Below are 13,715 nucleotides of genomic sequence, written 5' to 3'. Positions count from 1 at the left end.
GGAGTGCAGTGGCACAATCTCAGCTCACTGCAACCTCTGCTTTCCGGTTTCAAGCTATTCTCCTGCCCCAGCCTCCCGAGTAGCTGGGATTACAGGCGCCTGCCACCACTCCCGGCTAATTTTTTGTATTTTTAGTAGAGATGGGGATTCACCATGTTGGCCAGGCTGGTCTAGAACTCCTGACCTCGTGATCTGCCCGCCTCGGCCTCCCAAAGTGCTGGGATTACAGGCGTGAGCCACTGTGCACGGCCATAAATATCTTTAGAAAGTAAGCTGAAGCAAATTTTTGGAACAGCCAGTTGAAAGGACTGACCTATTTACAAAAATATTAAAACTAACACTCATAGGTAGACAAGATCATGGAAAGGTTACCCATAATATTCACTCACACTAGTTTTTTCACATAGATGAATGTTAATGTATGTATATACATACATACAACTAAAGTGTTTCTATACTTAGCAAATAACCATCCTCTCCTGGAATGCAATTTTCTCTCTGAGGTTAGAAAGAAAGACAAGATTAAAATATGTAAAATTATTTTAATTTTACTTTGAAAGTAGCAAAACTATGGAAAACAGTCTCATTTTATAGTCTTAACTGAGATAAAAGTAATTGTGGCAAAATTAAAGGTTCAGAAAATTAGTAATTTATCCTACAAATTTTGTGTATGACATGATATTTTTCATACTTCGAAAGGCAAAATGTGTGTCGTTTCCCATTTTTTAATTAATGGACAACGTAATTCAAAGTAATATACGTTTGTAAACATCAGTCAATTTTTCACCTCTATTAGATCACATTTATTTTGGGAATTTTATACAACCACAAAATGCTATTATTTAAATAAAATTTTACTCAAGTTAAATATATATTTTACAGATTTAATAAGGAATCTCAAATATTTATATTAAATGCTACCAGCCTTTAAAAATCATATCCTATCAGCCTTTCCTTTCCCTCCCATGAACAATTAGGAATTGAATAATTAAATTAGGCTACCACATCGTATTGCAAATTGAATATGGTAAATGAATAATTTAGTATTTGACATTATTTTGGGCACACTAGAAAGTATACAGCCCTGTGCGTGCACCTGTAATCCCAGCTACTCCTTGGGAGGCTAAGGTAGGAGGAATGCTTGAGGCCAGGAGTTGAGAATGCTTCATGATTCTGCACTTTTTACAGTTAATTTAACCATAAGTAAGCAACTACTCACTGTGCGGTAAAGGCCTGTGCTAGGTACAGTGGGGCCTTTAATAAGAAATACACTGTCCTCAAGGTGTCTATGCTCTAGCAGAAGAAATAGAGCAGGCACACAAATATCCCATGAGTGGTCTAGAAAAGTGATATGAAAGTTCGGAGAAATTCGCTAATGGAGTTTTTGGTGAAGCTTTCCAAAAGATGTCTTAATGAGCTTCTCCTTAAAGGATACATTTCACACACACAGATGAGCAAAGGAGGGAATTTCTTACAGAGAATAATATATGCCAACATTTCTCAACTAAGCTCTATGAAAACACTATTTCCAGGAGATGTTGAAGGGTGCTCTGAGATAAAGGGTGCCGTGGTCAAATGAGTATGGGAAATCTATATGAAAAAGAGGTAGGCAGGTTTCTTCAGTGTAAAATATCTGGGACCTTTAATATGCTAATGAGTATTATGAATCTCTAAGTTGAGAATTTCATGCGTACTCAATTTATTGGACTATGGAATGCTTTCGTCATGAACAACCTATTGGCATTTCTGTAACTAATCTCTGGGAAATGCTGGCAGAAGGGTTAAGTATGGAGACAGTAATTTCCAAATGTGAAGGGAGGAAAGGTGACTTAGCTGCAACAGAGGCTGTAGTTAGGGGAGCAGTCAGAGCCTAGGCTGCAAAGGGGAGATAAAGGAGGAAAAACTCATGCCAGAGGGTCTTAACATTCCTGGTAAGGAGATTTTATTTAATCCTGTCTGCAACAGGCAACAAGTGAACATATTAAAGGCTGGAGTAACAATAATCAGGGAATTGTTTCAGGAAGATTAATTTGCCACTGACATAAAGGATGAATTTGAGGAGGGAGAAAAGTTAGGCAACAATTATAATAGTCCAGGCAAGACATCATAAGAGAGGGAACCTGGAGGTTTCTGGGGTTTGATGCAAAGAGGTGTAGTATGAGTGGAGTTGAAGAAAGAACAGACATAAAACTGACTAGCTTAATTTGTCAGTGGGTGGGGCAGGGAAAAGGGAAAGAAAACTCCAGCTTCACCATCTTTAAAATTGGTAGTAAAATTTAAACAGGAAATGGACAACAAACTGCTTTGAGGAAAGAGACAAAACCACAAAACTGGGTTTGATTTCAACATGCAACAGGACCATCCTATGGGGGTAGCTAATCACGAGCTGGAACTAGAAGACAAACTCAAGAGACTTGACCCCTATTAAAAGGGGATATGTGAATGTATGATACTGAATGGAATAGTACAGCAAAAATATACACAAAAAAGAAAAGAGCAGAGGACAGAATATTGTGGAAGGTCACCATTTGAGGATGAAAAAATAAGGAGAAACTAAGTTCTCAAACATGTAGAAAAAGAAGTCCAAGAAAAAGAGAGGGAGGGAAACAGACAGAGAAAGAGATTAATTTATTGAAAAGAAATGATCAAATATTAGAGATAAGTAATACAGGCTAAGGGTAGAAAAGGCCCCCGGATTGGGTATTTTGGAGTTTGTTGGTGACTTTTGAAGTAATCGTTCACTAGACTGGTGGAAACAGACCTAGTCAATCAACAAATATCTACTGAGCACCCACTATGTTAAGACATCATCTTCAACTTCTTTTTTTTTTTTTCTTTTTTTGAGACGGAGTCTCGCTCTGTCACCCAGGCTGGAGTGCAGTGGCGTGATCTCGGCTCACTGCAAGTTCTGCCTCCTGGTTTCACACCATTCTCCTGCCTCAGCCTCCCGAGTAGCTGGGACTACAGGAGCCCACCACCACTCCCGGCTAATTTTTTTTTTTTTTTTTTTTTTTGTATTTTTAGTAGAGGCGGGGTTTCACACTGTTAGTCAGGATGGTCTTGATCTCCTGACCTCATGATCTGCCCGCTTCAGCCTCCCAAAGTGCTGGGATTACAGGCGTGAGCCACCATGCCTGGCTCATCTTCAATTTCTTAATATTAATTTAAGACATAAAGTATATCGAGGAGAATACACAATCAGTTTGAAAGTTTAGACACCCTAATTGAAATTTTAAGTATATATGGGAGCTTTTCACCATAGGAAATGTAGGTGGAAATTTACTTGAGATTCAAAGAGATCTCAAGAAGCTTTTGGGATAATTACAATTAATGACTATTTCTACATTCTTTTTGAAAGAAAATAGCATGTACCCAATTTTTCAAATCATCACGAAAATTTCATCTCAAAAACACTTTTGCTTGTGTAATATATTCTATTAAAAATATTCAGGGCCATTTGAGCAACTAATGCTTTATTTTTTTTTCCAAGCATTAAAATGATTTATTGCCCTGGAATATAAAATCTGTATAGTTATTTCAATGAAAATGTAAAACTACCAAAAAGTCTGCTTCTGGTCACATTTTTCCTTCTATATAACAAGATAATTTTTTACCATCAAACTCATTGTGACATGACACAAAGTCTATATCTTCTTTCATTACCTGGGTTCGAAGTTGCTGGATTTCTGCTTCAAGTTCTTTGATTTTCTCATCTCTTTTTTGAAGCTCTGCTTGAGCTTCCTGTCGAGCTGTGAACTCTTCATCGAACTGCAATGATCACCATCAATGTAAAGTTAATAATATAGTTTTCAGAACGCTTTAAAGAACATTATGTATTAAATAAGTGGAGTGGTTTTTACTTAGTTGAATTCCCAGATCACTCAGAAAATCACAGCTTGTAATTATTTTCATAACAATTAAGTATCCAAGTGGAGGTGGGGTAGTAAAGAAGAAATATGCCCCCTACCCAAGGTAAGAAAACACATTTTCACTTCTGAAAAAAAATACAAAGACAAAAAGGTAGACTGAAAAGTCTCTCTTCACACATAATGGACATTTTTATTGTTTTGGTAATGAAAATTCAATTTTAGAATTAATAATTTTAAAAATATTTCATCCCATACCGTTTGAGACAGAGTTTCACTCTTGTCACCCAGGCTGGAGTGCAGTGGCATGATCTCAGCTCACTGCAACCTCCACCTCCTGGGTTCAAGCAATTCTCCTGCCTCAGCCTCTCAAGTAGCTAGGATTACAGGTGCGCACCACCACACCTGGCTAATTTTTGTATTTTTAGTAGAGATGGGTTTCACCATGTTGGCCAGGCTGATCTTGAACTCCTGACCTCTGGAGATCCACCTGCCTCGGCCTCCCAAAGTGCTGGGATTACAGGCGTGAGCCACCATGTGCAGCCTCATCCCATACTTTTAAGTTTAATGAATTAGAAAATGAAATCTAAAAATAAACCATCAAGCAGTTTCAACTCCTTAACTATATTTAATCTTGAAAAGAAATTGCACTTTTAGAATGCTCAAATGTACATATATTAATACAAATTGGAATTGTTTCTATTACAATCTTAGTTGTCTAGAATCCATAAAGCAGTACTTCACAAACTCTGACAGTAGGATGCCCTAATAGCAGTCTCATTCAGATGGTTAACCAAAACATTTGTATAGCATGTTATGAGAGGAAAAACTAGAGGTTAAAATATGGGGTGCTAAGCCAAAAAGACTGAATGGTTAATATTTATTCACTGTATCCTGCCTTAGCCCTTACCTCAGACAGGGCTCTAAGCAGGCACAAACCTGCCTGCATATTTCCAGTGAATACTGCCTGGGTCTGGCTATAGAACATTTTATTTGCCCTTTATTGTCAATGTTGTTTCAAGTCAATTTAGAAGTCTATACATTATTCTAACAATGTTATTTCTGTTTCTAAAAGTGATACATCTACTGCCCAAAACCATCTTAAGAGTTTGTGGAACAATACAAAAGTATGTTCACTGTTAACAAATATTCATCCTCATAGTAGCTTTGACCTTTGGAAATTATAAAATGCCATTCTGATCTAAGTCTGAAGAGTGGGTGAGCAAACTGGATAATAATACTGTTTGGGTCGAACCTGAAATGCTTTTATTCATCTCTCCTTGAATCCCGGGAAAATGTCCCACAGATCCTGGCCCAAATATTCTCTAATTTCTTTAAATTTCAAACCTACCCCAGATCCTTGGAGTGAAGGATCCATATATCCTTCAGTCAATGACCTTGTTTTCCTACTTCATTAAGAAGATGGATATCCTCCAATGTGAGCTTGTTTGCCTTTACTACTATCTGTGTTAAGATTTATCTCAATCTGTACTCCCATCCCCACTCCTAAAGTTAGCTTCTCCTATGTGCTTCTAAATCATGGCACCTACACAAGCACACTATACACATTTTTTCCTCTAAAAATGGTTTATTAGTATGTTGGAGGAGAGGCACACAATGTTTCTGCTTTTAATTTAAAATTACCTTAATCTGCAAACACAGCAAACGGGGATCACAGAAGCCTGAAATATGTGAGCTGGAAGAGGTCTTCTTACAAGTCCACTAATTTTATTCTTTCCTTTTAATGATGAAGAAACTAAGATCTAAAGAGAGTAAGTGGCTTACCCAAAGTCACAGCTAATTAGTGGAAAAGCTGAGATCAGATGTCACAACTACTGCCTCTCATTCTAGTACTTGTTAAAAAATGACTTTATACTGCCTCTTAAAATGACCCAGAACAAGGGGATGCATGTAGCTAACCACTGGGAGACCATACATGTTTTCATTCTAAATGTTGGTGATGACACTAAAGCATCAAACACTGAAATTTCTTTTCTATTACTTTAGGACTCCTTTTTCCATAATATATATGCTCACAAAAAAACTTTACCAGACAGATAATCACAATTTGCTCCAGTCTTGCAGTGTCTAATCACAGTGCCAGCCAAAACTTAAGGAGATTCTAAGGTTTTTCAAAGGGAATTTTAAATGTGCTACTTAAAACAAGAACATTAGAAATATGAAGGTCTATTAATCAAAAAGCATGCATTTTCTTTCACCAATAAAAATGACAGCTCCACACAAACATTTTATGCTCAAGCTCTTAGAATCTATTCTAGTAACTAAAAGAGCAAAGATATTTCTTCAGATGCCCTGAAGTAACTTCTTCAGTAATACTCTATAATTTCTAGAGTGATAGCAAAAGTGATTATCTAATCTCCAAGGTAAGTCATAACTTTGAAGAGACAGCAATATGTAAGCACATTATCTTGCTGAGAGAAGGCTGAAAACTGGAGAGCTTTTAGACATGTGCTTCAATCCTTCTGCCTGCACACAACAGGACAGAAATACTATACTAATGCTTAATAGGCTCTAGAACAAAAAAAGAGAAACTTGTGGTAGAAGCTAATAAAATTATAGCTATGCTTCCATGAAACAAGGAAAAGACAAGCTTAGATCTGAATACAATTCGGATATTCATAAAGCTGGCATTTACTCAAAGGCATTTAAGACATTAACACAGAAAGAAAAGGGATCCTCAAATTCCACCAGGCCTACATGAAGTAGCAGCATCACTTACAAAATGATAATTATGAAATTCAAAGAAGCTAAGTCTAAACAGAGAGAAAGAGAGTGAGAAAGAGAGAAAACACTGCAACATGTTGGTACTATCAATAGCACTGACATAAAAGACCACAACAGAAAAGACTAGCTAAACATCTCACAGTTCTCCAAAGAGCTACCTATTGCAAGCGACAGCTGCAAGAAAGCAAAGGGAGAATTTATTTTGGTTGATTGCTTCCAACTATACCCTTTCAGCAATGTAATTTTATTTCATGTATCACTTTAGTATAATGTGGCTAGTGTTTTTCTTCCATAATGGATTAAACATGATGATGAGGGAACAATAGCAACCTTACCTTATAAGGAAATAAATCAATATTCCATGGCTATGTTTGAATCCAAAAATATAAAGTACTACATAAATGAAACATTTAGAAGCCCTTATATTAATAAAGAAGGTAGAGTATTACTGTGATTAAATTATTAACCTAACGATTATGGCTAATATTTTATAAGCTTACCTTCTTTGAAAACTCTGCAGCTTTTTGTTCACTTTCTTCAACTTTCGCCTTGTTCACACAAGAATCTATTAAGATCAAACAAAAGTGATTCGAAATTATGGCATGAGATCACTAGACAAAAGATGTCTTCTAGCCTATAACTCTGCAATGCAGACTATCATTTTTATGTCAACCGTTATTAAATGGAAATTGACCTATACTATACATAAAACATAAAAATCATATATTCTTTCTTTAGCATACAAACTGAATTCACTGATAGTATTGTGGAGGCACAAAACCAAGCATCTAAAAATATATTTCATTAAATTATTTTTATGGGTATTCAATTATTTTTGAACTACAAAACACTTCAGAATCCTATGGTTTATTATGGGTGGAGAGGTGGCAAAGACTCCATGTGTAACCTTAATAATATTAATAAGATATGAATAGCCTTAGCAAGATTCAAAATTGTCCTACAAAAAAGCTAGAGAGAGACAGAATAACATTCGATAATTCAGGCTTCTTCATGAAAAGATTTTTACTTAACTTCTGATCTGGGGCAAAATGTATCATGTACATAAGGAAACTAACTTCAAACTTCTCAGGTCAAATCAAACACTTCAGAATATAAACAACTTTTGGGCAATATTGTATCTCTCATTATTTTATGTATATATAAACTCTATTCTGTATCTAGCCATTCCACACTTATTTATCAAAAAGAAATAAAAACATATACCAGTACCCAGAATTTATGTGAATATTCACAGCAGTTTTATTTATAGTAATCCCAAACTCGAAAGAACCTAAATGGCCATCAACAAGTGTATACATAAACAAACTATGGTATATCCATATGCTGGAATACTACTCAGCAATATAAAGGAATGAACTATTGATACATGCAATACAACAACATGAATGAATCTCAAAATAATTATGCTGAAGGCAAGAAGACAGGCAAAAAGTATATATGCTGTATGTTTCTATTTTTATAAAATTTTAAGAAATGCAACTAATGAGAGAGACTATAAAATGTAACTAGTAAGAGAGAGATCAGTAATATCCCAGGATGGGAAGATGTGGTAGACATGGAAAGAAAGAACTAAAAGGACAATGCAGAAACTTTAGGGGGTAACAGGATTATTATCTTGATTTTGATGATGGTTTTAAGTGTCTATATTAATAGCAAAATTTATCAAATTGTATACCTTAAATATGGGTAGTTTTTCTTACATCAAATGTACCTCAATAAAGCTGGTTTGTTTGTTTGTTTGTTTAAAGCAACTGAGGAGGAAAGTAGGAAATGATGAAGTCAAAGAACAGCCGAATCTAAGCTGTCCTAGCCATGGTTGGTAATGATTTAGAATTTAAATTTCAATGGAAAGGCATCAGAGAGTTTCAGGCAGAGATCTGATACGATCTGATTTATGAAAGATATCAGACTCAAAGAATTGTTAAATTACAAGAGACTAATCTCTTCAGGTCCAAGTCATCTTGTAATACAGATCCATGGGTTTCCTAGAAGTTCTTGAAGCACCTGATAATTTTTTGTGTACATGAACATATGTGTGTTCTAATCAAAGTTCCAAGTATTTGTCAACTTCTCACAAAGGATTTTGACCATAAAATATTAAGAGCCACTCATATATGTGACTTACTCAATTTTAAAGTTGAGGAAACTAAAACCTAGAGAAGTTAAATGATTTGTTCACAGTCGCAGAGATGACATGTGGATAACATCACAATGGGTTTATGATGCTGACTATCCTCTCTCACCTGATCCGTTCGTCTCTCCTCACCCAACACTTTTGATTAATAGTAAAGAATCATAAGTACCTGGTACACAGTACACAAAACAAACGCCTGTTGAATACTGAATACTACTTGACTAAATTATTATTTTTTATAGGTATTCAATTATTTTTCAACTATAAAATACTTCAAAAAACTATAGTTTATTATGTGAGAGGTGACAATGACTCCATGTTTAAGATTAATAAGATCAAAATCAACAATAGTGTATGTGTCCTAACTATGGTCTATAATGGATTATAAGCTAATACACATATTTGAAAATAGTCCCTTATGACTCCCTCAACAAAATGCAAAATAAACTTGTTTTTCAAACTCATTGAAAAATATGCAGTGAGGCTAAAATTCACAATCACTGCTGGGTAAATTGGCACAAGCTTTCTGAAAAGCATTTGGCTTTTTGAAAGTTCATACCCTCACTTACAGAAATCAATCCTAAGGAAATAGTGAGAAAAAGCCAAACATTTATATACAAGAATGTTGACAGCACATTCATTTATGACTGTGAAAATCTAAAAGCAATTATGAATGCACAAAAAGAAAGGACTGGTTACAATGACTATGGTATTTCACAAAATGGAATATTATACAGACATTAAAAGTCACATTTTGAAGGTTAATGTGGAAAAACTCTCATAATATAAAGCTCCAAGAAAAATCAGCATACAGAGAGATAGATAGGTCATAGAGAAAGAGATATAAGGAAATGTACCAAGCTGAAAAGGGAGCGATCACGAATGTGATTGGTGGTTTGTCACTTATGTAAGTCTCTGGATTGCCTGAAATAAGTATGCATTACATTTAAAACAGAAATAATACATAAATAATAAGTTATCCATCTTTGAATGTTACTGTGTATCTGCCTTGTGCTGTGGAGTCAAAAATAATATATAATTGGCATATAATAGTTGTTTTCTTTCTTTAAATATAAGACAAATGAGTTCATGCTTAAACCTTAACAATAGTGATTCCAATTAAGTATAAATAAGACTGCTTAGCTATAAGGCTAGATAGCATAGCACATTTCACAAGGGAAGGTTCAGATCATCCTTCAGAGGTTGTTCTGAAAAGTACTGCTAACTACCAGTCTAGGATGATATAAAGTCATTTCCTCAGCAATCTAAGGAGATGAATATGATCACCTCAAATTCTTTCTAACTCTAAGGTCTATGAAAATATAAATTGATCCATTTGATACCCTTAGAAGGTCTCAAGTTATTGAAATGAGCCTGTATGTCTTTTCTAAAACTTGGGCATTAGTAACATAACTATAATGAGACCCCATTGTATACATGATTTCTACAAGACCACTAAGGTACCAGTATAAAATGAAAAGATTTCAGAGTCATGTTTCTAAATAGTAATGCATTCATCTATAATAATATAATGGGTTTTTGTGGAACACTAAGCTTAAACTACCTCCAGGAGTGTTGGAACTCATTAAACAGGTTAATATTTCTAATCACACAGGCAGAACTCTCATGATCATTATAATTAACAATTACAGCAATTGAGTGCCCAGAGACACAATGATTTACCAGATATGAATAGAAGTTCAGTAAGAACTGAAGCTTCTTACTGAACTTCACTTAAAAAGTGCTTATAATACAGAAGGCATAAAACACAATCAGAGGACAATGAGGATTATGATACATACCTATCAGATGAGTTAAATCGATGTCTAATCTTTGCCTGTATTTGAAGTCTGGATCCATACCACTGCAGTGTAGCACTATCTGTGAAACACATTCCTCAATTATTTTATAATATTGTGGCCTGAAAAGGAGAGAAAGTACTCATGAATGCCTTTCTAACCATGCAAATCAATTTGCTTTAGAAAACATTCAACATATTAGAAGAACTAGGTCTTTTTTCTGGAGTTGTTTTAAAAAATCCTGCAGCCACTACACTTCCTTAGGACAAGAATGCCTAAGCTTAAGGATGGTCTGGGTGTTACAGTACCAAACCCATTGTGATGTAATCAACTACATCTAGTGACTTCATAATCTAGTTTGCAGGGATTCATGCTTGTGTTGAAAGATACTTATCAACCTTTTCTATTTACTTATGCTATTGTTTCTAAAGTTAATAAAAACAAATGAGCCATTAGTCCTACATTCATGGATACAGAAATGGTTCTACGCATCCACAGGTTCTCAATTTCAATAAGGGATGAGTTTCTTCACATTACGTGGCAAGCAATGTCTTGAATTTACTACAGCACTTTTAGTCAAGATAGCTATGACAGCTTACAAAACTGGACAGAGCCACTTATATTACAAGACTATCCAAGGATCTATTTATGCAACACATTTTAAAAGACCCATTTTATAAAAGCATACACACTTAATATGCATGGCTATTGCTTCAATTTGTTTAAAGTGTCAGAGGTTTTAAAACATATCCTAATTCTGTAATCCATCAGCGTAATTCTGGCCTTAAAAATGACCACTCACATACTGCAAAATTTTTTAAAAGGCACTTTTGCATTAAAATTTGGGTAAGATTTAGTATTTGTCAAAGGATAATAAATTCAACAGAGAAAAATCAGTAGTAAGAAGTACGACTATAGACAAATTATGATATAAACTTCCCTAAGTATAGTGTGCTGATAAAAAGCCAACCTACTAAAAGTTTGTAAATGAAGCCAAATAGACTCTAATTGCTCTTCTATGTCTTTAGTAATGGGTCTGGTCCCAAGAATAAGAATAAACAGTAATACATATTACAAATCTGGTTTTTTTCAAGTCATCTTCGGGTCTAGAGTAAATAATATTGGATTATAACCTCAGTCTAGTCAATGGTTAAATAAGGAAAACACAGCTGGGGCCAGGTTAATCATCCCTAAGTGGAATAAAATGCTTGTCACACTTCTGCCTCACATGGATGTTCTTAGGATGAAAAACATGCCATATGAGGATAACTTCTTATTTATTCATAGTTGCTGAGAAATGGATACTTTCACATAAATGATGTTCCCCAGGTAACTGAGTACCTTTGGGCACAGTACCCCTTTTAAATTTGTTAGAACTTAATTAAAAATACAACAATAATTTTTAACGTATAACCAGCCTTGTTGCTTAAAAAACAGCACACAATTTAATATTTTAAACATTTTTTATCCCTCTGTAATGTCATGATGCCCAACAAATTACTGTACTGGTCTGAACTATAATAGTTCTCTATGCTGCTTTACAGTTGTAATTTTTGTTGAGACTGTGCTGACCTCATGGTAGCTTTCCTTTTCCATTTAATCAAGCAGGTTTTGAGAAATCAAAGAACCTAGGTTGTCAGAATTTCACGCAAATTAGAGTACGAAGAACAACTAAGAGTCTCTTGAACAGTTAAATATAATATCATGGTCACCAGCCTGTGGATAATTTCAGTCACTCAGAAGCCTTTTCATAACTTTGTGGTTTTCCGATATATTCCCAGTTAACTAGATTCTAAAACTTTTAACTTTAATGGTTATTTTCATACTCATTTATTTTGAAGGATGACACTACTAGACATAAAACTGAAATATTAGTACTTTTATTTTCTTAGATGTTAAGATCACATTTATTAGTAGATAAATACTGTAAAAAGAGAAATAACAGTAAAACCTTACTTAATATGCACAAGATAAAACCTTTAAAGTTCTATCCCAGAATCTTCAGTGCTTTTTCTGTGATATCACTATCTAGCAAAGAAAATTCATTGCAGGGCCAGTGCAATCTGTTGGGTTCATTGCTACCAAAGTCCTGTCGCTGGAGTACCCCATTTTTACAAGTGCATCTGTCTCTTCTGGCCAAATTTAAAAAATGAACACCTTTTAAAAAATGTTACCTAAAGAGTCAAACTCTTATACCCTCTGTGTGTGTGTGTGTGTGTGTGTGTATATATACACACACACATATATACACACACACATATATATATACATACATATATATATATATATATATATATATATATATATACACACACACACACACACACACACACATATGCATATATTGCTTAGGCCCCACTACATTGTTCATTTTCCTTTAATATCCAATTCAAATTATAAGTATAGTACTCTCAGAACTGCCTCTTACCTGATATAATAATCATTTCTGATAAGCAAAAAATGTTGTAGAATAGATAAGAAGTAATTTTCAGCAGCAGTGTCCTTCAGCATATTATATAGAAGATGGTAGACTTCATTCATATCAGTAGAAAGTAAAGGAAAAATATTAAAGATCCTTGATGGAAGTCTCATTCATAACAAAGGAGTTTAACTTTGTAAAACATTGACTTATAATCTTGCTTCCATTACTGTTTTTAAACCTTCAACTCTATGATCCAGTATTTAAACATCTGCATAAAGTAATGATTCTATGGAATCATTTTGATCTTTTCACTAGAGAGACAGACCTCAAGAGCATGTCCAAGACCATTTGACTGTCAAAATCTTAAATGATCCGTTATACATATTTTAAAGTCCAGATTATAGCTGGTACCATTGGAACAGCAATGCCATCAGTGAAAATGGTTTCCTTTTGATCTCCCTGTAGTTGTGATAGAGGACCTACATTATTCATGCAAATCACTACTACTCTATTTTCACTGCCACATAAGATAGAAGGCAAATGAGCATGCTGTAAACTGCTAAGAGGTCACAAAATCAGTTTTATGTTATCCAGATGAAATACTAAATCTGAAATTATTATTGTTTACATTCATTTGTATTTCATTATTTGATAAAAAATGGAAAGTAGAGACAAGATATAGAGTTGCAGAAATTTAGATGCTTTTAGTAAACTAGAAATCAGATTTC

General features: G+C 34.5%; 1 protein-coding gene across 5 annotated transcripts in view; it reads right to left on the bottom strand.

The window, feature by feature from the left end:
• The window catches only part of DIAPH2 (diaphanous related formin 2), a 922,276-nt gene that overhangs the window by 655,392 nt on the left and 253,169 nt on the right, over positions 1–13,715 (bottom strand). For all 5 annotated transcript variants that reach the window (XM_054677168.2, XM_054677165.2, XM_054677169.2 and 2 more), the window contains 4 exons: positions 12,994–13,110; positions 10,569–10,687; positions 7,112–7,176; positions 3,664–3,768 (listed from right to left, as the gene is read on the bottom strand). In XM_054677168.2, coding sequence (XP_054533143.1) covers positions 3,664–3,768; positions 7,112–7,176; positions 10,569–10,687; positions 12,994–13,110 — 406 coding nt within the window. The remainder of the gene's footprint in view (positions 1–3,663; positions 3,769–7,111; positions 7,177–10,568; positions 10,688–12,993; positions 13,111–13,715) is intronic.

This window comes from Pan troglodytes, chromosome X (genome assembly GCF_028858775.2).
Source record: "Pan troglodytes isolate AG18354 chromosome X, NHGRI_mPanTro3-v2.0_pri, whole genome shotgun sequence".
Taxonomy (NCBI): Eukaryota; Metazoa; Chordata; class Mammalia; order Primates; family Hominidae; genus Pan; species Pan troglodytes.
This window is presented reverse-complemented; position numbering and strand designations above follow the sequence as displayed.